This window comes from Sander vitreus, chromosome 20 (genome assembly GCF_031162955.1).
Source record: "Sander vitreus isolate 19-12246 chromosome 20, sanVit1, whole genome shotgun sequence".
NCBI lineage: Eukaryota > Metazoa > Chordata > Actinopteri > Perciformes > Percidae > Sander > Sander vitreus.
The window spans coordinates 3,105,331-3,126,997 of NC_135874.1; the positions used below are offsets into that span (position 1 = coordinate 3,105,331).

The 21,667-nt window shown below is 40.3% G+C and overlaps 1 protein-coding gene across 4 annotated transcripts in view; it reads right to left on the minus strand.

Annotated features, from left to right (window-relative positions):
* The window catches only part of klc1a (kinesin light chain 1a), a 51,489-nt gene that overhangs the window by 23,884 nt on the left and 5,938 nt on the right, over positions 1–21,667 (minus strand). For 3 of the 4 annotated variants that reach the window (XM_078278288.1, XM_078278286.1, XM_078278287.1), the window contains exons 2-8: positions 20,631–20,898; positions 16,837–17,067; positions 14,470–14,548; positions 10,085–10,313; positions 8,180–8,267; positions 4,710–4,811; positions 550–723 (exon numbers count right to left, since the gene is read on the minus strand). In XM_078278288.1, coding sequence (XP_078134414.1) covers positions 550–723; positions 4,710–4,811; positions 8,180–8,267; positions 10,085–10,313; positions 14,470–14,548; positions 16,837–17,067; positions 20,631–20,897 — 1,170 coding nt within the window. In that variant the 5' untranslated portion in view covers position 20,898. Of the gene's footprint in view, positions 1–549; positions 724–4,709; positions 4,812–6,683; positions 6,722–8,179; positions 8,268–10,084; positions 10,314–14,469; positions 14,549–16,836; positions 17,068–20,630; positions 20,899–21,667 lie in introns of those variants that run through there. The other variant, XM_078278289.1, reaches the window with a different exon arrangement.

Genomic DNA, 21,667 nt, shown 5'->3' on the forward strand with positions numbered 1-21,667 from the left:
AGCTCCGAGATGTTTTTTTCCCCCCCATCAGTAACTCTTTGTTGAAAGGGGAGTTTAAAAAAAGCCTTGTGACTGCTAGCCTAGCATGATAGCTTGCATATTTCGTGAAGACACACGGTTACTGTGCTTCAGTCCTGTAGAGTTTATTTGGTAACACTTTACTTGAAGGTATCTACATAAGAGTGACATCACACTGTCATGAACACATGACACTGTCATGACACATGAACCCTAACTTGTCATGACAAAAACCGAATGACACTTAATGACAGAAGCGTTATGTCATAAACGTTTATGACTTGTTTATAATGTTTATGACAGTGTCATGTCACTCTTATGTAGATACCTTCAAGTAAAATGTAACCGTTTATTTTCAGTGTTACTGGCTAACATACAGTACATGTGTTTAGCACAGGGTAAACAGTTTAAAGCTTAGCATGAACATTCCATTAAAACTGACTTATTGTTATAATTTTTTTTATATAGCCTCAACTGACAATGTCAGTGATCAGTGAAATTCTGCTCCCATCCCGCCTCCACCCCTCTCACCAGGTTGTTCTTGGTCTTGGCCACGTTGGCGTCGTCGGGGCCCAGTTTGGTCTGGTAGATGTCCAGCGCTCTCATGTAGTAGTATTCCACCTCGTCGTACTTGCCCTGGTTCTGACACAGCAGGGCCAGGTTGTTCAGCTGCTTGGCCACATCTGGGTGGTCCTTCCCCAGCACCTGGGAGAGAAGCAAGGGGCGAGGGGGTTTAAAACAACATTACATCAAACCAAACGAGTTTTAGAGGACACCCTGTGTCTCACATTGGGCCATTTGGTCGACAGCTCTTATCAAGGCTGAGGAATTACCACCGGCCTGTAACCAGGTGGTGTAGCTGGTACCCAGTCATTTTGCAGTTTCTATCTATTCTAAAGTGGCTGGAAAACTCTGGCATTCACTCATAACTGGTGAGTAATGATTTTACTCTATCTGAATTTCCCTTAGCGTCATCCTTTGGGTTCAAATGTGTAACCCAGTTTAAATACTCCTGTCTGGTTTTGTAATTTTGGATTTCCTGGAAGACGAAGCTGTCTGCCAATATGTCAGGAATATTTGTTACATCTCTTGCCAGGTTGCGTTGACCCTTGCACTGCTTTCTACAGATCATATGTAATGTTGCTGATCTTAGAGTTTAGGCTGAGTCCAACATTACTAACAACGTTTCTCTCAATAGCAGTATACACAAAACACTAAACGCTATTTTAGACCCATAGATTCAAATGCCATATAGGGAATTACATCTGGTTTTACAACAGGTTTTCAAAGTCTGATCTAACCTACGGAGGTAGGTCTCCTAAAGAATTTCGACCTGTAGACTATTGACCTGCTTGATTAAATAAAAGCGGAGTCCAGTGGACACACACATCAGTGCAGGAACAAACCGCATTCATCACAGAAAACGACAGCCAAAAAAAGCAGAACCACCATGAAAAAAAATCTTTTAAAAGTGGATGTGTTTGCATTATTGTGGATATGAGAGCGGTGTAAGCTATTCCTGTGTGCTGAGGAGGCTTAACTCCAATAGAGTCAAGTGTAGCGAGCGTGACAGAGATGCAGAAGGATCATTAGAGACTATGTGGCAGAGAGGGTTTTATCATAGTCTGACTGACCAGCAAAGAGAGGGAGATCAGAGACGGATAGAAAAATCTGCAGAATTGAGAGGGAAAGGAGAGGAGACCGGCTGAGACTTTGAAACTCTTTTTTCCTTCTGGCACTTCCCTTTCCAAAGAGGATGAAGGATGAGAGAATGCAAAAGAGGAAAGGACATTACTGTTACCCCGAAATTCCACCAACTGCAGAACAGCTGCGGCCATGACTGACAGCTGTAGTCGAGGGGACCCACGAGATCTCGCGAATTCACGTAGAATAGAACCACAAAACCAACAACAGTTAGTTTCCATCCAGAGGAGTAGAGGGGAAACAACTCTGTGCTGTGTTTTCAAGGTGTAGTGCAGAGAAATATGATCCGCCGTGAGCACAGTAGATTTTATTTTGAAAATTAACCGGATGTTTTATTTTGTTTCTGTGCTCGACTTCCTGTCCCGCACAATCTGAATTGTGCTGCATTGCTGCGGAGCTCTCCGGCGTCCGGCAAAAATGGAAGCTCTGCGTATCTGCTTCGGAGGGCTGCGGACTGCCGGAGCTGGGATGGAGTCGGAATGCAGCCGTTCTGCAGTCAGTGGAAATACACACATTGACTTTAATGGAAACCTATTGACTCCGCTGCCATTCGGGAGCGGATCCGCAGACGTTACGCAGTTGGTGGAAATGACCCGTTAGTCAGAGAATGACTGACTCTCTGCTGGCTGCTGCTCATTGAGAAACCGCTTCATTAAAACACTGGGGAAAGGGGGACATTAACAGAGGGAGAGTAGAGGAAAAACTGAGAAAGAAAAGCAGTATCAGAGACAAGTTGAAGGTAAACCAAGTAGCTTGTGGTTTGTCCTTTGGGGGATTTTTGGCTTCAAATTATTGAATTATAAATCTGTAGGAGCTCTGAGATCAAACCCCTTGCAGAATCACCTCCCTCCCTGTTGGAGATTGACAGCCTCTCGGTGTCTTTGATCCACAGGATGGTACAGAGCTAGCTACAGTATTCACTCCATCCTGGCCTCCCACGCCTCCTCCTCCACAGCATTACACACCCGACAGCTTTCCTGTAAACATTGTTAGCTGGAAAAGGATTGCCATAAGTCTGGGTCGCTGAGGATTTGATGGTGTTTATTGATCGCTATGTCTTCAAATACCAAAAGTGCTGCAGCCTGAGGTGGTTTCTGGGCAGCTCTTAGAAACACTGCCTTCATTTAAAATGAAGCTGCAGAGCCTCTTCTTACAGGGCGCTGAATGATTCTGAGTTTTATCCAAATATTTACATAATATGGAGGTTTTTGAGAAATTCAGAAATTTGCCTTTATCCCTCTGGGACACGTACATATTTCAACAAAGACGTCAGTGCAAAGACACAGCCAGCAGCAGGTAGGGCTTCAGTTTCACAATCAAGGTCATTTAAGCAGAAAAGAAAGCTTTGGCTGTTGTTGCAGTTAGAAGACAGTCAGGTTCTCTGCTCCATTGAGCACTGACTTGATTAAATACTTGTTTAGTGCTTCAAGTTTGGAGAAAACGTTGATGCACTGTTGAAAAAGATAACTAATGTTTGATATTTAAACTCCTATTCAAGTCTGATGAGTCTAATTTAATGAAAGGCAAACACGCATTAGTCTCACGATATGTTCCACCTCGTCTTACTGAAGACAAATCTTTACATACAGGTCCAGACTGCATCAGGGATAATATGGAAATTATAGTCAATCAATACAGTTACTTATATACCAAATCATACTGGGTTTTCTTCTTTCTTCTCAAATAAACTGAATAGTCGAAAGCTTCTACACCAGTTTATAGCTTCACTGCCCCATTGTCCCTGACGCCAACAAAACTCACTTAGAAGCTGAGCTTTCCTAAGCTTCTATAAAAAGCCAAAAAGGAAGGAAAAAGGAATCCTTCTGATTCAGCAAATCTGCAGCAGCCACTTCGCCTGAGCAGGCAAATCTTTAAGCTTAAGCGAGAGCATTATCATCTGAAGCATAACAACGTAAATCGCTCAGCTTCACCAAAGCTGGCGTCTCTTTCTCAGAGGAGCGAGAAGAAGAGTGATTGAGGGTTTGTTTAAAAGGCAAGAGCTGAGGACAGATACAGAGTGGTGAATAAAAAGTGTTTTCTGCACTTTGAGGTTTGCTGAGAAGCACCTCTGTAAGCACCAAACTTTGAACAATACAAAGCTAAAGGTAGAATGGGATGGAATGAATCACAGGAGAACAATGCTAATCACCTAACACCTAGAACAATACCAAGAACTTGTCTTATGTATCTAGTCAAGACTTGTGATGACAAATTAAGAAACAACAAAAAACATAGAACACATTTTGCGTTTGTTGTATATTTTGTAATTTCTTTATTATTTTATGCCAATTATTTCAAATGTACCGTAATGACAGACTGATCTGAGAGATCTGATCATTTGTTAACCCCCTCCCCTGAATAGCGATTGTCCAATCGTAGCTTAGCAACAGTGACTAGGCACAAACGGTCTGACAAGATATCTCATGTGATGGAGGTTATCTGCAGCTAAAAGCTCTTTCTTTCAATCTAAAATTCAATCTTCCTTCTCCAACCTAAAAAAAAACTCTTCTCTATCTCTTCTTGCAATGCCTGGGGTTGTACCCTCATGGTTTAATGCACTTATATAAAAGCGTAAGCTTACCTACTCTAACAAAAGCTAGAAAAATACCTGTACAGGGATGGAGCTTTCACATGAACCATTTAAAAAAAACTTTTGGAGACCGTTTAGAACTGACTCATAGAGTTTTAGCGTTAGCATTACCTTATGGTTGCTAGCTACAGCTGAAAAAAACGAAGCGACGGTCATCGGCTAGAGATGAAAAGCTTCTTTTGTTTACTGATGCGTAAAATGTTCGATCCATTGTTTAAAAAATATAAGTTAGACTTTTGAGTGGTAAATCTGTCACTGTTGATCACTGTAAACTGCTAAAATGGAGAACTTTACAGGGCAAGTGTTTCCTTTATTCTGCTGGCTCATGGCTGATGCTTTCCTACCATTCATTTAATTACTACTGAATGTGTTTCGTGTTTGATGACCTTTGACCCACCTTTTCTCTGATCTCCAGTGCTCTCTTGCACAGGGGCTCTGCTTCCTTGTACTTTCCTCTCTTCCCATACAGGACGGCCAGGTTATTGAGGGTGGCAGCAACCTGACAGAAACACAAACACATTCATTATTTCAAAACCATGTTCCAAATCTGGTGATGAGACTCAATCATATTCACCCAAGTGCAACCACAAGACTCCACCACGGCAGCAAAGTGTCATTGATCTGGTGAGAGAGTAATTAATGAGGAGGAAGAAGGAGTGCAGAAACAGGAAGTGATTATGGTGGGCTGTAATTTGATCACAATCAGCTGTATGATGAATCTCGTGCACTCAGGAGGAGGGAGACTACAGAGGTCCCCTCTGATCTCTGATTCAGAGAGGCTCTGGCGGCCATGTGGGCAGAGTGGAAGGAAAAGACGGAGGGAGGGAATACAGAGGTGAATTGAGGAGGGGGAGCTCATTCAGCAGTGGAGCAGTGATGGAGAGAAGAGAGGACAGGACGGAGGGCAGCGCAAAAAGAGAAATCTATCGCACTTACAAAACACTCACTTTTTCCAGATTGTTATTCTTTACATTTGATTTCTTGTTCAGTATAATATTATATGGATGCTCACTTTTCCTTCACAAACTATAAGAAACCACTCTAAAAGATGAAGATTATTCCACACAGCCTCAAATATAAGAATATCAGAGAAGATAAAGATCTTGTGTTTTGTGTGTCTAAGACATACTGCTGCAGATCAGATGATTCGGCTACAAAATGGAGGATGGATCTTTAGCCCAAAGTGTTCTTATGAACCACTTCAGTATCTCAACCAGCGGTCTGTGATCCACGCATTGTCCGTGGCAGTATGGCAGGGTGGTCAGGAAAGATTTGTATGAAAGTATGTCTGTTCTGTCACTCACACATTAAGATAGACGACAAAAAAGCCGCAATACTTCATGACTTGAATGCAGCTGAAAAAGCCCTTTTCATGAACAGGTGGAGTCACAGGGGAAGGGGTACTTGGTCACGTCAGCTCATCACCAGGAGTACTAAAAGATGGTTGAGACTAGACACTGAACTAATCAAAGCTTGAACGTGGTGTTTGTTACGTCCAAAACTAGCTTATATGTCCAAAAGTAGAGCACCACAGCGGCCCAGATCGGACATGCTGTTCCTCCCAGTGACCTTCCTCCAGGCTTCTCGTCGTCCACCTGCAGATTCATGGAGTCCCCAGGCGGCACATCTCCAGGAGGAGAGACTCGAGAGCCAGGTACTTCAAAGTGCTGATGTGAAAGAAGAAACTACAATAAAAAGGCTTCTTGTCTCTAACCTTAGTGTTTGCTGGGGGTACAGTGGCACTTAGCTGGGGGCTCTGAACTATTTCCATACGTCCCCCTGGAAAGACTACAGCCTGTCTAGGATCTTGGTTCAATAACCATTCCACCTTTCACACTAGCTTTAGTTTTTTTTCCCAGGATCCAGTTTTCATAGCCGGGAGACACCATGGCCCAACATTTGCCTGCTGCCCAACTGGCAAAGCTCCAGACCACCCAATGAGCTATTATTGAAACACGATGTACGTGTTGGTACACGTATAACAGGTGGTGTTCAAACCTGATCCAGTCATCAATAAGCAGACTTCAAGAAAATGTTTCTTAATGGATACCTGGCTCTCATAAATTTGGACCAGTTCTCAATAGTGAACTTCCAAAATAGGGCAGAAAAGAAAGGAGTAGAAGAGATTGAGAGATAAAGACGATCAGAAATACTGTCGGAGAAAGCGACTAAGAGGCAAAAAGCTGGATTTAAAATGAAGCATATAGTGAGAGGAATCAGTGTCAAATACCTGGCTATATTGTTGCCAAAACTAGGATTTTTTTTTTTTAATGCTAAAATCCCTGAAAAAAAATCACTTCCTTGAAGAAAAAAAAGGATCAGGGCCTAGTGGCAGGAGGAGATGGTGGAGGTGGAAGAGGGGAGAGCTAACCTCAGAGTGATGGAGGTCCAGACAGTGGAGACACAGGCCTGCTGGGGTTACAACAGTTAGTCGACATGCTGTTTACAGTCACACTGACAAACAGAAGTTAATGAGGTCTGAGAACAGGACTGGGTCAATCATTTATGAAATCTGTTCACAGTGATCGTCCTGGACTGCAGTCACAATCCTGGACGAAACATTAAAAGTGGTTTGGAAGAAAAAGTGTACTTAAAAATGTATAAGTGAGGTGTCCTGAACACCGCCAACATTTCCCAAAAGCCTTTAGGGTTTCGTGTACTACTGTCTTCCCCTGGAAAAGCATTCAAACTTAATGTCAGCAGTTCAGAAGTTTTGCTATTGACTCAAGATGTTAAACTATATTCAAAAATGGTGAAATGATAAGCACCACCTAAAAATTCAAGTTATTATATAGAGGACACTCAAATCTGGTCGATTAAAATAAACAAATACTCAACCCAACCTTAATCTCTGACAGTAAACCAGGTAAAGCTCCTGTTATATAAAAAAAAGTGTAAGCTGTTTATAATTACACGTTTATAAAACCTATTTTTCTAGGAGCACATTGCATCAAGAGCACCACTAACAGCTCTGAAACTCACTCGTAGCTTTATGGGCTCTTTAATTTAATGAAGTTTTATTGATCCCCTGAGGGGAAACCGGGACACTGCAGCAGCCAAAAATAGCTGTAGATTAAAGAGTAAAGGGTAATAACAGTGTGAGTCTAACAAGATGAAGAACTGTAATTGTCTTTTCCTTAACTGTATAATTCAGCTTAGTGTTAAAGCTCTTTATATTAAAAGGAATAGTTTGACATTTTGTGATATACGATTATTGGCTTTCTTGCCATGAGTGAGATGATAAGATCAATACCACTGTCATGTCTGTACAGTAAATATGAAGCTACCGCCAGCAACCAGTTATCTTAGCTTAGCATAAAAACTGGAAACACGGGGAAATCATTTTTGTTTGGATTCAATAAAACAAGTTATAACAGGGTAATTAGTGATCTTCAGAGGTGCTGGTAGGCAGATTTTGTCACCTTTGAATAGAGTAAGACTAGCGGTTTCTAGTCTTAATGCTAAGCTAAGCACCGCATTGCTGTAGCTTCATTTTTACTGTACAAACATGAGTGGTAACAATCTTCTTAAAAACTTATTAAAGCAAATAAACGCCTTTAAAAAAAACATTTTTAATTATCCCTTTTAATGTACAGATGGGTCAACTTGCTCAAATATCACTTGTGTTGTTTTTTTTTGTTGATTTTGTCTATTTTTTTTGAGCACTTATTTAAGTATTTATACATATTTTTCTGTACTTTACTGCTAGGACAATCTACCCTACACACTATAATACTACTATGTTAAAGTCAAATACAGGATAACACATCTCTATAATTCTGATAAAACTGATTATGTCACAACAAATATTGTACAGAAAAACCAGGCACAGCTGAATAACTAACTTGCAGAGACAGATGTACTCACAGCTGGGTGGTCCCTGCCTAGAGTCTTCTCCCTGATGGCCAGAGCATCATTCAGCAGGTTGGCTGCCTCCTTATATTTGTTCTGATCCCTGAAACCGACAGAAGCAAACAGAGTCAGACAGAAGCACACAGACAGACGGACAGACAAGCACACAAAAAGAGAAACATAAACTATGCCAACAATTTCCACCAACAGCCCATTATTTTCAGGTGACATGGTCCAAATAGCTTTGCAGCAGTTCCCACAGTCTATGCAGCAGTTCGCTGACAACAAGTCGACCAACTCTCTCATTCCTGACTATTCAATGGATAAGATTTGTGGAAGTAAGAAACATGGGTCCAACCACTGTAAAAGACTTGTCCAGCTCTTGTTTGTCATTCTTTTGTTCTTTTGTTCTTAAGCTGGGAGATTAACATTTTCCCAGTTCTATTACTGTACTGTAAATCTTTGGCTCTGTCTGCTATGTTTGCCATGTTCCACTTCCGTCGTAGAAAGGCGTCCAACTATCATATGTAGAGATGCACCGATTACAACTTTCTAGGCCGATTCCGATTTTCTTTGAGTTAGGCCAGCCGATACCAATTTTAGCCGATTCCAATTTAATTTTTTCTAACCACTTCACAGCACACACAAATATTTATTTTCTATCTTTTCTTTAATAGAACATTTTGCACAGAACATAGAACACTTTTTGAACAGATAATGGATCACTATAAAATAGAACTATAAAAATTACTCCTGGTGTGGGAAATTCACACACATCTAAAGTGCAATGTTAGAACCATTTCCTTCTTTTCACGTCCAATATCCAACTAAAAAAATGTGATTTGGGTTTTTGGTGTCGTCCCTCCACGCCCTACTTTTTCCTTGCAGGTGTTGCATATTGCAAACTTGTTATCTTCTGCACACACGCGGAAGAATTTCCAAACAGCTGACATGTTGCAGGTTAATTCACGAGGTTCCCTACATGTTCAAGAATAGCGCGGACACGCGCTTCACACCGCGAGCGGGTACACGCAACACACGGCGGAGAAGTTGAGAGAAAGGAAAAGAGACTGTGCTGTCGCGTGTGCGTCCTTGAGAACTAACTCGTATAACTTATGTTGTCAGTTAATTGTAGCATTGACCGGCATGAAATCGACATATGTCAGACTGACCTGCCGGTCGCCGGTCATGGCCGAGCACGTGAAAACCGGCCAATTCCGGTCACTGGCCAGTCTATCGGTGCATCTCTAATCATATGAGAGGTCCTATAGAGGCCTGTCACACAATGCTTTGATGGTTGTTACCAAAAGGCTTTAAAAAGGGACATGTCACCGTATTGTGAGGAGAAAAAGATAGAAAAAGACTACATTCCATAACCATTATCACATATTTCCTTTGAAGGAAAAAATATTTTTGACGGATCTAAAAAAGTATTCAAATTGGGCTATGACAGCAACAAGGTTAAAAATATTCCTTTAATTGATAACTACCAAAACACTACCCCTGCATTCACTAACAAGCTTCTACTCCATTCTGAAATCCTGGGATGGCTTGTAATATAGCCAGCATGGCCCGTGACCTTAAGGAAGACTTTTGTTTTGGTCATGGTGCCAACAGAATAGTAATCCTAAAACTGACTACAGTTGTTTAATATAATCATCATAGGAATTTGACAGAGAAAAATTATCATATCGGTATCTTACATCTTATTAAAAATCTATGTTGTATATCCTAAATCTGATTAAATTAACTTATTTTTTATCGTTTTGATTTAGTTTACAATTACAACATTATACTCTTACACAACTGAAAGAGGAAAGCGAAACCGTCTGCTCTAATAAGCATTCTCAGTAATACAAGTCCTTTTGTAATTTGTAACCATGAAGTTCAGGGCCAAGATAAAATAATTGACAGACCAACCTGTAAACAAGGGCTAGAATATTTAGCATGGTGGCCACGTCTGGGTGGTCATGTCCAGAGGTCTTCTCCAGGTCTTCCAGGGCCTGTTTGCAGAGGGGCACAGCCACCTCGTACCGGCCCTGGGACGCGTACTGGATCACCAGGTTGTGGAGGGTCCTCAGACGGGCTGGGATCTCATAGCCTCCCTGCTGGGCAGCAGCCGCCGCAGCGCTGCCGTGGGTCGGCTGGACTGGAGACGCAAAAGAAAAGATTAGATGTCAGGACACACACCTCTGTGCTTCTGATCAATTCATTACAACTGTTCTACTTAGATGTACCTTCCTTGTTGGTTTAGCTTAATTTAGTAGTTTTTTCAATGAAAAAAAATAACCTTATCACAGAAGGCAAAGAAAAGCAGCACATCCTCACAACTGAGAAGCTGGAACCAGCTTATATTCAGGATTTTCTTTTCGAGAGAAATGTCTTGAGACTCTACAGAGATGCAACACAAATCCCCAGCTGGACTCGAACCTGGTACATTGTGGTTCACGGTTGGCATCTTAAGCCAGAGGAGCACACCGACCACAACCAGTGTTACACATCACACTCAGTTTACCAGTCCTGGGTAATACTTGTTAGGACACCCAATCCATTGCATTATGGGAATTGCAGGATGCACTATTGTTGGAGCTTGAACGTTACTAAGGACGTAAAGTTGAAATATCTCAGTTTCTGCTTTTCACCATTCTTTTAAAAAATCTGTATAGCGGTGCAACACAGAATCCCTGGAACAGAGTTAGGTGAAATATAAATATTAGTACAGAAAAATCAGTGCATACAGTATAAGCCTAAGGCCAATCTAAATAAAGGCAGAGCTGTCATCACCATTATCTTTGTTCCTGCTGACAGCAATTTACCAAAACCCCAAAAGCTGTCTGAATAAGCTTGAGGAGGAAAGACATCTAATCCACACACACACACACACACACACACACACACACACACACACACACACACACACACACACACACACACACACACACACACACACACACACACACACAGTGAAAACAGCATTTAATGATGCATTTCTACAAAATGCACTGGCCTACTACTGCCTTACCATCCTCTCTCATCCGTCCAATCTCTTCGTTCATTCATAAACACAGTTCTTTAAGCACTGCAACAAGTTTGCTCATCTGTTCTTATGATTTTCTTTTTCTTTTTTTTAACTTTTATTTGAAGCAACAAAAGGAGGAGCAGATATTTAAGTTTGGAAACATGAAACCAATAAACTACTGCTTCACTACCCTCCAGGCTACCACCCATCTGTTTCTTATTTTTGGTCCTTTAAGTGTTGTATATACCATCCACAAAACTAGCTTCTTGACTGTATTTACTGTAAGCACTGATGTAGGTGTGAGCAGGAATGTGCGGGTGTCCAAACAATGAGAATCTGAAACATGTTTATGTGGAAAATGGGTGTGCCTTCATAAGTATTGCATTACAATGGGATATTTATTTATTTATTTTTATTTATTTTTTTTAAATTAGGTTTATCTCAAACCTCACTTATAATTACCAACAGTTCATTTTCAAAGTGTTGTGAACAATTCCCAATTTTAAATTAATCTTTCAATCTTGGAAAACATGGTTACCTGACATACTTAGGCAACCATAGACAAATGATTACTAGTATTTTTTTTAAATGTTTAAAATGGATACTAGGAATTGTGTTTATCAGTGCCATAGGCCCTTTTGCAAAATAACTGCCCTATCCATTGGTGTAAAACCTCAACAAAATGAATAAAATAAAGCTACCAATCTTTCTAAATACATCTTCTGCTCGTCCATCTTCTCTGTTTGCAGCTCCAGAACGTATTTAACCTCAATAACTCAGAAGAGAAATGTCACGTATTTTTTTATTTTTTGTTATCATAATTCAGTATTGACCTCTAAAGTGACACTCCTTTTATTGAGATTTATAGTGCAGAAAGTCAATCTTGCGCTCCCCCTATTCCTTATCCCAACTAAACTAAATTAAAGTCTGTCACTCCTGTCAAGTCATAATTCATATTCCGTCCGTGCTGCTCAACACAGCAATGGCTATATTAACACTGCTAGGAACAAATGCTGGAAACAGCGTAATGAAACTAAAAACATGAAACAAATGTAGTCCTATAATTTGACACAGTACCCCCAAAACAACCTGTTCTGCTTCCTCTGCTCTACAACCTGCACTGCAATCATAATTTGGGCCAAAACACAGAAAAAGTCTGGATAACAACCTGAAATTCCACCCACAAAATACTGCAAGAGGAGGAATTACTATTGGACACACAAACAGTTGAGAGCAATAACACATATAGTTAAATGTATAAATAAAATAAAAAATAAATAAAAAAAAAAGGGGGAAAACGTGAAACTTAATTTCTTGCATCCGACTTATAATATGCTATGCTATATAGCAGACATTGTTTGTTAAACTTTCTGCCCAGCTGGTAGGTTAAATTAAACAGTTTAACAAAGAAGAACAAAGAGGGACAGTCTGGCTCAGAGTGATCTGAGCTCAGTGTGAACCAGTCTGCTGTCCATTTTGTCAGAAATTTAAACTGGCTGGCAAATTGGTGCCAGGAGCCAAATGGGAATTGCCTTGGTGCAAAAAAGGGTTTAAACAAACTCCATCAATGCCAAGTTTGGGAACAAACTGTTTGCCATTTTTTTGTAGAGACCAGAGGCATGTGAGTCTCTTTGTCAGTTGTCCCAAAGAACGTTAAAGCTACGATATATTTCTTTGAATTAAGCTAAATGAGTGCTGCAGCTCTTCTGGTGGGGCGTTGGGAATTAACTGTAGTATAATCCCTGACAAATGAGGCTTTGGTAGTAGAGGTTCAAGTTTTCACTTTCTTTGCCAAGGTATTATTGGTCAAATGTTTAGATTTTAGACATTTCATTTATACATAAAGCCAAAGTTCATAACAACACTACTGTGGTATTTTGCCAAACATTATTTCACCTGAGAACTGTTACACAAAAAGAAGACACTGTAGAAATCCTGGAACTATATTACACCAATCTGTTTGGGAGGTTTTCACCCCATTTGGCCTCCCTCCAGGCTAAACTAGGTCCTGACTAATGAGCCTTTACAGCCAATACAGCTTTACTGTCTGGGCTACTGAGCTATTGAAAGACCACCCCATCAAACACTGAGAGAAGGTATGGACATGAAGAGTGGGGGCAAAGAGGCAGGGAAGAGGCAGGGAAAGTTTAAGTTGACAGATGAAGAAACAAAGATTTGTAAGGCTTTAGAAAAGTTCAGAAAAGCGATGTATGGCAGGAGAAACCATATATATTATGACATATACTGTATATTCCAACTCTGGGGACATCCACTGACTAGACTTTGGTATATTACATAACTGTTGCTGGTGCAAATATTGCAGTTTTGTTTCCAGAGAACAAATCAATTTTTACAGCAGTGACATTTTCTAAATTACTGCAATCATCAGAAAAAGAAAATCTAATTTCCAGTACCGTATTTTCCAGACTATAAGTCACACTTTTTTTCATACTTTGGCTGGTCCTGCGACTTATAGTCAGGTGCAACATATATAAAAATATATATAAAAGTTATTTCATGCTGAAAACATTACCATCTACAGCCGCGAGAGGCGCTCTAGGCTTGTGACAGCTATATGCTGCTCCTAAAGACAACTGAAAGAAAAGAAGCTGCAGGAGACTGCAGGTAGTAAAACACGCAGCCGGAAACGGTAATCGAGCAGCAGAACGAAAGTTTGGAGTGAGTGAGAAACTTGTGAGGGACTGGAGAAAAGGTTAGTCTTACTGCAATGAAGAAAACAAAGAAAGCTAGTCGCGCTGAAATCCAGACGGCCAGAGCTGGAGGAAGGAGTCCACAGATGGGTGCTTGAACAACGTGCTGCTGGGAGAGGCTCGTCAACAGTGCAGTTACGTTACGTTAACATAGCGGACACCTACCGTATTCAGCCCCTTGTTCTGTGTGCTATTGTGTAGTTTAATAACTTGCCTTTCCAGATTAAATGTCTGTTCTTGGATTTTGTGAAATACATTTCTAAGTAAATGTGACTTATATTCCACTGCGACTTATATGTTTTTTTCCTCTTCATGACGCATTTTTTGACTGATGCGACTTATAGTCCGGAGCAACTTATAGTCCAGAAAATATGGTATTAATGTTGTGGAAGCTGAAGTTAACTATGTCTTTCAACTATTCCATAACACATTTTAGGAAACTATCTTTCCACTTGACAAGAGCACTCCTGCACTTACCTCAATGTCCTGAGGCCAGGAAGTACATTTCATATCTGTGCACAGGACGGAAAAATGCTTGAGAATCCCCTGAGGAGTAGAGGGAAGAAGACACTTACTGCCTGGGGCTTGGTCGTCCTGGTCATCTGGGAAGAGATCATCCAGAGTCTCTTTACTGGAATCAGAGTCCTTATCCTCCTGAGAGGGGAGGGAGTGAGTGAGTGAAAGAGGAGGAGGGAGAGAAGGAGGACAATGAATGAACTGACTCAATGTTTTCTAAATTCATAAAAGAGCATTACCGACTACTTATTTATAAGGTGATGCAGTTGTTTTGTAGCCTGGGTCCAATCAAGCACATGTCAAAGAGTTAAAATACTTGAGATTGTTTATATTGATAACTTTTAAAATCAACTCAGCTGCTGATGAAGAGTTCAGGGAAATGACTTAAAATGGAAAGGAATCGGTGGGAGAGAAGTTACAGGAGGAAGAGACTCTTACAAAGGAAGAAACAGACTTGTTTAAAAGCAGAACATCTAGGGGTTAGCATGGGACATGAGAGCTTATTCAGATATTTGACACAAATAGTTGAAATCACAACAAATGAACCACTAAGGACAGCTTAAGACATTTTTTCCTTTTTGTTTGACTCTCAGAATTTTTCAAAGATTTTCATATATGAATTTTTGTCATTTTCTCAAGAACTACTTCAAAACACACAAAATCCGGGACATGTATCACATAATTGTCTGGCATTATGAAAGACCAGAATATTTTCTATTATCATTATAGTACAGTCTTTGTAGAAGCTCTCCGAGTGACTTCTCTGCAAATGTGACCCATGAATGAGCAGATTATTACTCCAAACTGCCTTGTTTTTGGCATTTTCATCAGTAGTGTGAGCTAATAGTTAGAAAAATAGCTTGCATACTTTAAACACTGACCTCTGACTTCAGCTGCAGACAGTAAGGTGGCATTTGCCCTAGTTAAATTGAATGTGATGCATTCTTGACATGAATCTACGTATCTGTTCTCATTAGTTAGTCACCATCCACCAGCCCACACAGCAGTTACATCACTTACCCTGTACCCGCAATTACCCATGATGCTTTCCGTTTTCGTTTGTAAAGGTATTTTTTCTACTTCCGAATTGCACTTTTATATGTTATACGTTTTTTGAAGGGGACCGTACACTTCAGAGAGACTTTAAAATCGGATGCATTCAAAGGACACAAGGCCCATTAGTAGGTCCCCATGTCTTTCTCATTGTGTCATATATCTATACTTTTATTTGTGTTTTGTTGGTAAAGAAACTCACGGATGAAATCTCCTGAAGCTCTGCTTGATTTACGTTGTGTAATACTGTTTCCAGGGACATTTTATAAAAACAAACAAAAAAAAAACTGCATTGTGGTCCTTTAACCCATCAAATCTGACATTTAAAAAAAAGGTGATGAAATGTGTATATCATTGATTATTGATCTCTGTGAATGACCTGGAGTCTGTCCACTCTTTTTCTCCCACTAAAAACGTACCATAACTCAGGGTATGCTGATACGGAGTACTGATCCAAGTACTCGCTTACCCCCAATTTTAAAATCTGTATCACTAAATGACTTCACTTAGAACATTTTTATGCGACGTAGCATGAAGCCAAAGATTTCTGTGACATATTAGATGTCTGGTCACAGGGTTTCTGCAGGTTTCACCAAGTCAAATTTTTTTAAGACCATTTTGAATGAAATTTAAGACCTATTTCATAACATAAAAACCCCGCCAGATGTCAGAGTCCGGAAAAATCGTCTGAAAGAATTCCCCGATAGCCTCATTTGCATTTTTGGACTGGTGTCTAGTCACCGTGTGGATGACCCAGAGCACCTCCGTTTTGTTGGCTCTAATCCAAAAGCAACACGCAGGTCGCTTACGGAAGTTCCGGAGTTGTTGTGCGGGTCTCGCCTAGGTAGCATGGAGGTAGTGTTGGGGCCGGGGCTGGGGCCGGGGCCGGGGCTGCCAGATACTCGGCAGAACTGGCATTAGTTGGATGTTTCTCAAGTCCAGCGCCCGTACACCCAACATTCCTAGTTTAATTGCTTTCTTGCATAAGAAGCAGTAGCCCTGAATTCAGCTTTTTTTTGTCTGTGGTACAATCTGAAAGAGACTTGCGCCAATAACACAAACGCTGATTGGCTGCAATATAAGTAGCAATCGTAATAGAGTGAATTATATTCGGACCAGCGAAAGAAAGAACTACAACACCACGGAATACTTTTTTTTAAACATTCTAAAGCGCTGCAGGAGCATTTCAATGAGCATTAGAGGTAGCATTACATGGATGTAGGAAAATTAAGACCTGTTTAAAATTATTTAAGACCTAGAACACAATATTAATAAAAAAAAAATTTGATTTTGAAATTCTAGACTTTTTTTTTGACTTTTTAAGACTCTGTGGAAACCCTGGCTCAAACATTATATTAAACATGAGGACTCACAGATGGGGACAGGTCCTCGTCGTACTTCTTCAGCTGGTTCATGAACTCCAGGTGCTTCTTCTCCTCCTCCAGCTGGGCAACGCTCTGCTCGCTCTTCTGCAGTTTCTGCTGCGTCCCGGCCAGCTCATCCCTTAGCCACTGGTTCTCCTGGCAGAGCCGGCGGACCTGGGCCCGGAGCTTCTGCTTCTCCGACTCCACCGAGCTCAGGTGGCTCGACAGCGCCATCATCACCTGGGCAGAGAGCAGGGCAGAGGTGGTTCAATAATAATCATATCTCATATTTTGGATGTTTGGAGAATGTCTTTGGGGTGATCCACTAGACAATATTCCCTGCATCCCTGAGCTACAGTGCTTGAACATGCTCTCGTTAGGATGAGTTAGCTCAGAACCACCTTAAAACAATATTCACACTAATCCCCAGTCACTCCTAGCTACAATCATCCTGGGCTGTTTTGAAAAAAATGTAGACCCTTCAATTCCTGTGGTATTTAAGAGTATCTGATGCTTTTAGAATATCATAATACCAGAATCTTTGGCACTATACTTTTAGTACAATGCACAAATTACATTAAACATTAAGTATATTAAATCTAAGGCAAATAGTAGCAGATTCAGTGACTCTATAATGTGTAAATTAGGGTACTAAAACTGACAGTGTTAATAGTACACTTCCCACCAGAACTAAATATGTGTACACTAGTGTTACTGTTACTGTGAGGCACATGGGTAAAAGAATCCACCTGAAAGCATATGTTGTAAGGTGAAAGGCTGGGAGAGGTGTAATCAGACAAAAAGTTTGAGGCATACTGACATTTGCAGTGTTAAAGCAGGAAAATTATGCAGCAAAATATGAATCACACTCTACTGCATCAACAGTGACTCATAGGCCAGTGTTTGCAAACTGACAACCATTTGGGAGTTTTCAAACTTTCTCTGAAAAGAATCTGCATTTTTAAGATGTTAAATCTGAGCAGTAAAGGCGTTTGGTTTCTGTTCTCTTTCTTCAGGGAGGATTTGGAGAAATCAGTATTTACCACCACCCGCCTACAGGAGGGGAATTTGGTCTTTGAAAAACACTAATTTTAGAATACTGTATGTAAAAAATGTATATTTAAAAAGAGACAGAAAAGGCAACATGGTGTATGATCTTTAAAGAGGTTACAAGTTTGCATTTGAACTTCTGTGTATGCTTTATATTCTTAGTTAATATGTACAAGACAAACTGCTTTCAACTAAAGGCCAGTCAACACCAGCAGCATTTTTTGAAGCGTTTCTGGAGCCGTTACGAAGTCTGTCACTCTTCATTCTTGGGACCTCTCTTTTTAGCAAATGTCCAACCCCTTTCATCGAGCATTCCTGAAAACAAATTGTTGTCGACTGAACGTTGATATTTGTAGACCACCAAAAAGGTAGAGCTCCAGCAACAAAAATATTATCCTTATTTTATTCTTTTGAAGTGTAGAAATCATACACCAGTTGAAACCAGTGCTTGTGAAGTTTTCCCCATGTCATTAATACTGGATGTGCCAGAGAGAATTAAAACCACTGTATAGCTAACATCACGTGCTTGTCATCGGTAAAATAAAATAAAATTCAATAAAAATGCTATTTTCTTCCCCCAGTTTTATCAAAATGTTTACCTGCAGCGATTCAGATAAGAATTAATGCTGGTTTGCTGGTTCACACCCTCACACAAAAAAAGTGTTGAAACCTGTGCTGAAACGGTTAATAAAAAGCTGTGATCCCCAGTGTTCCTGCCCTCATGATCGGCTTTTTAAATGACATCACGAGAAAAAAATGTGACTTGCCAAAACTATTACTTCTATTTTGTATATATTTTTATATATTATATTTTGAAAATATAAACACAATGAAAAGAATGGCAACATTAGATGGTCTGGGGCAGAGATCTTCAACAGCGGGTCCAGGGCCCCTAGGGGGTCCTCAGAGTTGCTGCAGGCAGGGGCCACCAAATTACTGATCGATGGTTTAAAAAGAAAATGTCTGAAAATATTAACATGAATCCAACATATTATTAGTAAAGATAAATGTTTTTCTAATGTACACAACATTGATGATAGGCTTACTGGCCAATAGGAAAGGTAGCCATCCACAGATACAGTTTAGCTTAAGGATTCACTATGCCACATTTCAACATTAAAACACGATGTATAAATATATGAACATGCCAACCATTTTTATTTTAAAAGCTTGGTATTGTATGCACCATAAAAAGGTATGTCTAAAGGCTTTAGGCCGCCCCAAACGTTATTGTAGACCCAGTTTAATATGCAACTCAATTTTATACAATAGAGGGTTTTCAGACTCGAAGTCGCCATGTTGGAGGTACTCCGCATCACAACAAAGCACAGGCACTGAAGTAGATCCCGCACGGCGTTAAGGAAAATGGTTAATTATTGCTGTGTTTTAGGTTGTACCAATAGGTCAGACCGAGAAAAACATTTGGAATATTATCGACTTCCAAAAGTTATTAAAAACCAGGGAGAGGAATGTCAGAAGTTATCAGAGGAAAGGAGGTGCTTGTGGTTGGCAAAGCTCAACCAGGATCTACGAGGGAAAACTCTGTCTCGTTCGGTCTTTGAAATGAAAAAAAACAAACTATTGAGAGTCACTTGGCTACACTTTGAGTATCACAATGATATCATACAGTTAAGGTTAGGTTGATTAAAGATGTTATTGCATTACTTACTTTGGCATTCACAACACAACGGTCGTTAATGACTTGGTACTGCGTCTCCCTCACCCATCCACACACCATCTGGTTATAAGTCTCCAAACTTTTGTAGGATTTAAGGTCTTCTGCTGTATGGGCTCAGCGAAAAAACCAGGTAGCTGACTATATCGGGATATGCAACTGAAGGAAGAATCACCGGGTCGCCATGGATCCAAGAAGAGGGAGCCAACTTGTAGGGATCTGCACCGCCAGTAAACTGTAATTTCTCAAAATATCGTGCCTTTTTTTTGTGGTCCAAGTCCTTCCATGCCTTTGCATCTTGGACGCGTTTTGATGAGCTTTTCTGTTGTTTAGACATTAAGTATTAAAGTATCCAAAGTGCACAATACTCCATTACTCCATTCAGTTGTTTACACCGAGTGCCTCCAATATGGCCATGCATCCAGGTTACCACCCAGAACGTGACGTCGGTGAAAACCCTCTATATATGTAGTTGGGGGTCCCTGCTCCATTTCTTTTTCAGCTAGGGGTCCTTGGCCTAAAATACATTGAAGACTCCTGGTCTAGGCAGTTAAAGCCAGGATATTCAGCATTTCCCTGTTTAGTTCCTGTGGTTGACTGGTCATTTTTTAAATCTAATGACTGTAGTTGGACTTCTTTAGCAAGTTTTCTCATTACGCTTTTTGAGTGTTATTTATTAATTATCTGCTCTGGCTTTTCCAAAAGTTTTAGTCACAGATATGGTGATAATTATGGTCCAAATATTATATCGAATTGCATTTTTCTTTTTTTATTGAAAAACATCACATTTTCTTGAGGAAAGACCCTTAAACCCCTCCGCCAAATATGCACACCTAAGTCTTGGATAAACCCAGGGAAAACACTGAATGTGTATTAATCATTTATTTATGTATTTTTATTTTCAATTATATCTTCAACTTGTTTTGTTGTAGTTATTTAAGAAATCTTATTCAAATATTATTCACATAAAACATACAAAAGCATGGTTTGGATCTGTTGGATATTTTGTACAGACCTATACCTAACAGAAGAAGCCTGATATTTTAGTTGATAATGATTCACCAATATGGACATGTACCTGTGCCTCGCTCAGCCCGAGCTCCAGCATTTCCAGGGACTTGCGGATCATGTGGGACTTCTCCTCCACCAGGACGCCCTCCTCGTCCTGCTTCAGGCAGCGCAGCGTGCCCAGCAGGCCCCCCAGGATGGAGTGGTGCTCCTGCTTCAGGGCCTCCAACCCCTGGATCACCTGCTTGGTCCGGGAGATGATCTCATCCTGGGACAGCTTCTCCCCAGGGTCCTCCTCCTCCTTCACACACACCATGGTGGACATGTCCTCACGCATCCTAAAGATTTAACAGGGAAAGGAAAGTCAAAATCATGTATGAGTCCATTTTAAAGTGGTGCAGTTAAATACAGTACGGCCCCAGAGATCAGACAAATCAAACGAAGAAAATCCCATGCCAAAACATTGTATACATTTAGATCACACAGAAAAGTTAATTTAATATGACAGGGGTGTTCTCCTAAAAAGTGAAGAGTGCAAACAGCAGCCTCTAATGCAGGAGAGCAAATGATTTTCTAAATCCTGTCCAAAAAACTAAAAGCAGCTTGTTGTCATCTAAAGACTCTGAACTTGACATTATTAGTAGGCTATCCACTTGTCTCATGAATTCTGTGCTTGTTAGTCCTGACAAAAAAAATAAATGACTAATGCAACAAATGTTTAATCAAGGTTAATGCTTACTACTGCAAAAATGGCACAGACAGGACCACCAGGAAAAAGGGTCTTCACAGAGCAACAGATTGGGGCTGCCCAGAAACGTGTCAAGGGTTCACCAGCCGTCTAGCAGCCATATGGCTAGGGAATGTTCAAATGTTACCAACCACTCAATAGATTACCATTGGGTTTTTTGTCTGGTGAGTAAAGCAAATACCAGCCAAAAAAAAATAAACATCATGATATTCTTGACCAAATACATCAATGTCGATAATGACTATTGGCGCTTTCACTCAATATTAACACAATGAGATTTTTGATAAATAATAATCAGCATGTGGATACAATGACTAATAATAAAACAGCTAGTAATACTGGTAAGAAAATTACATCAC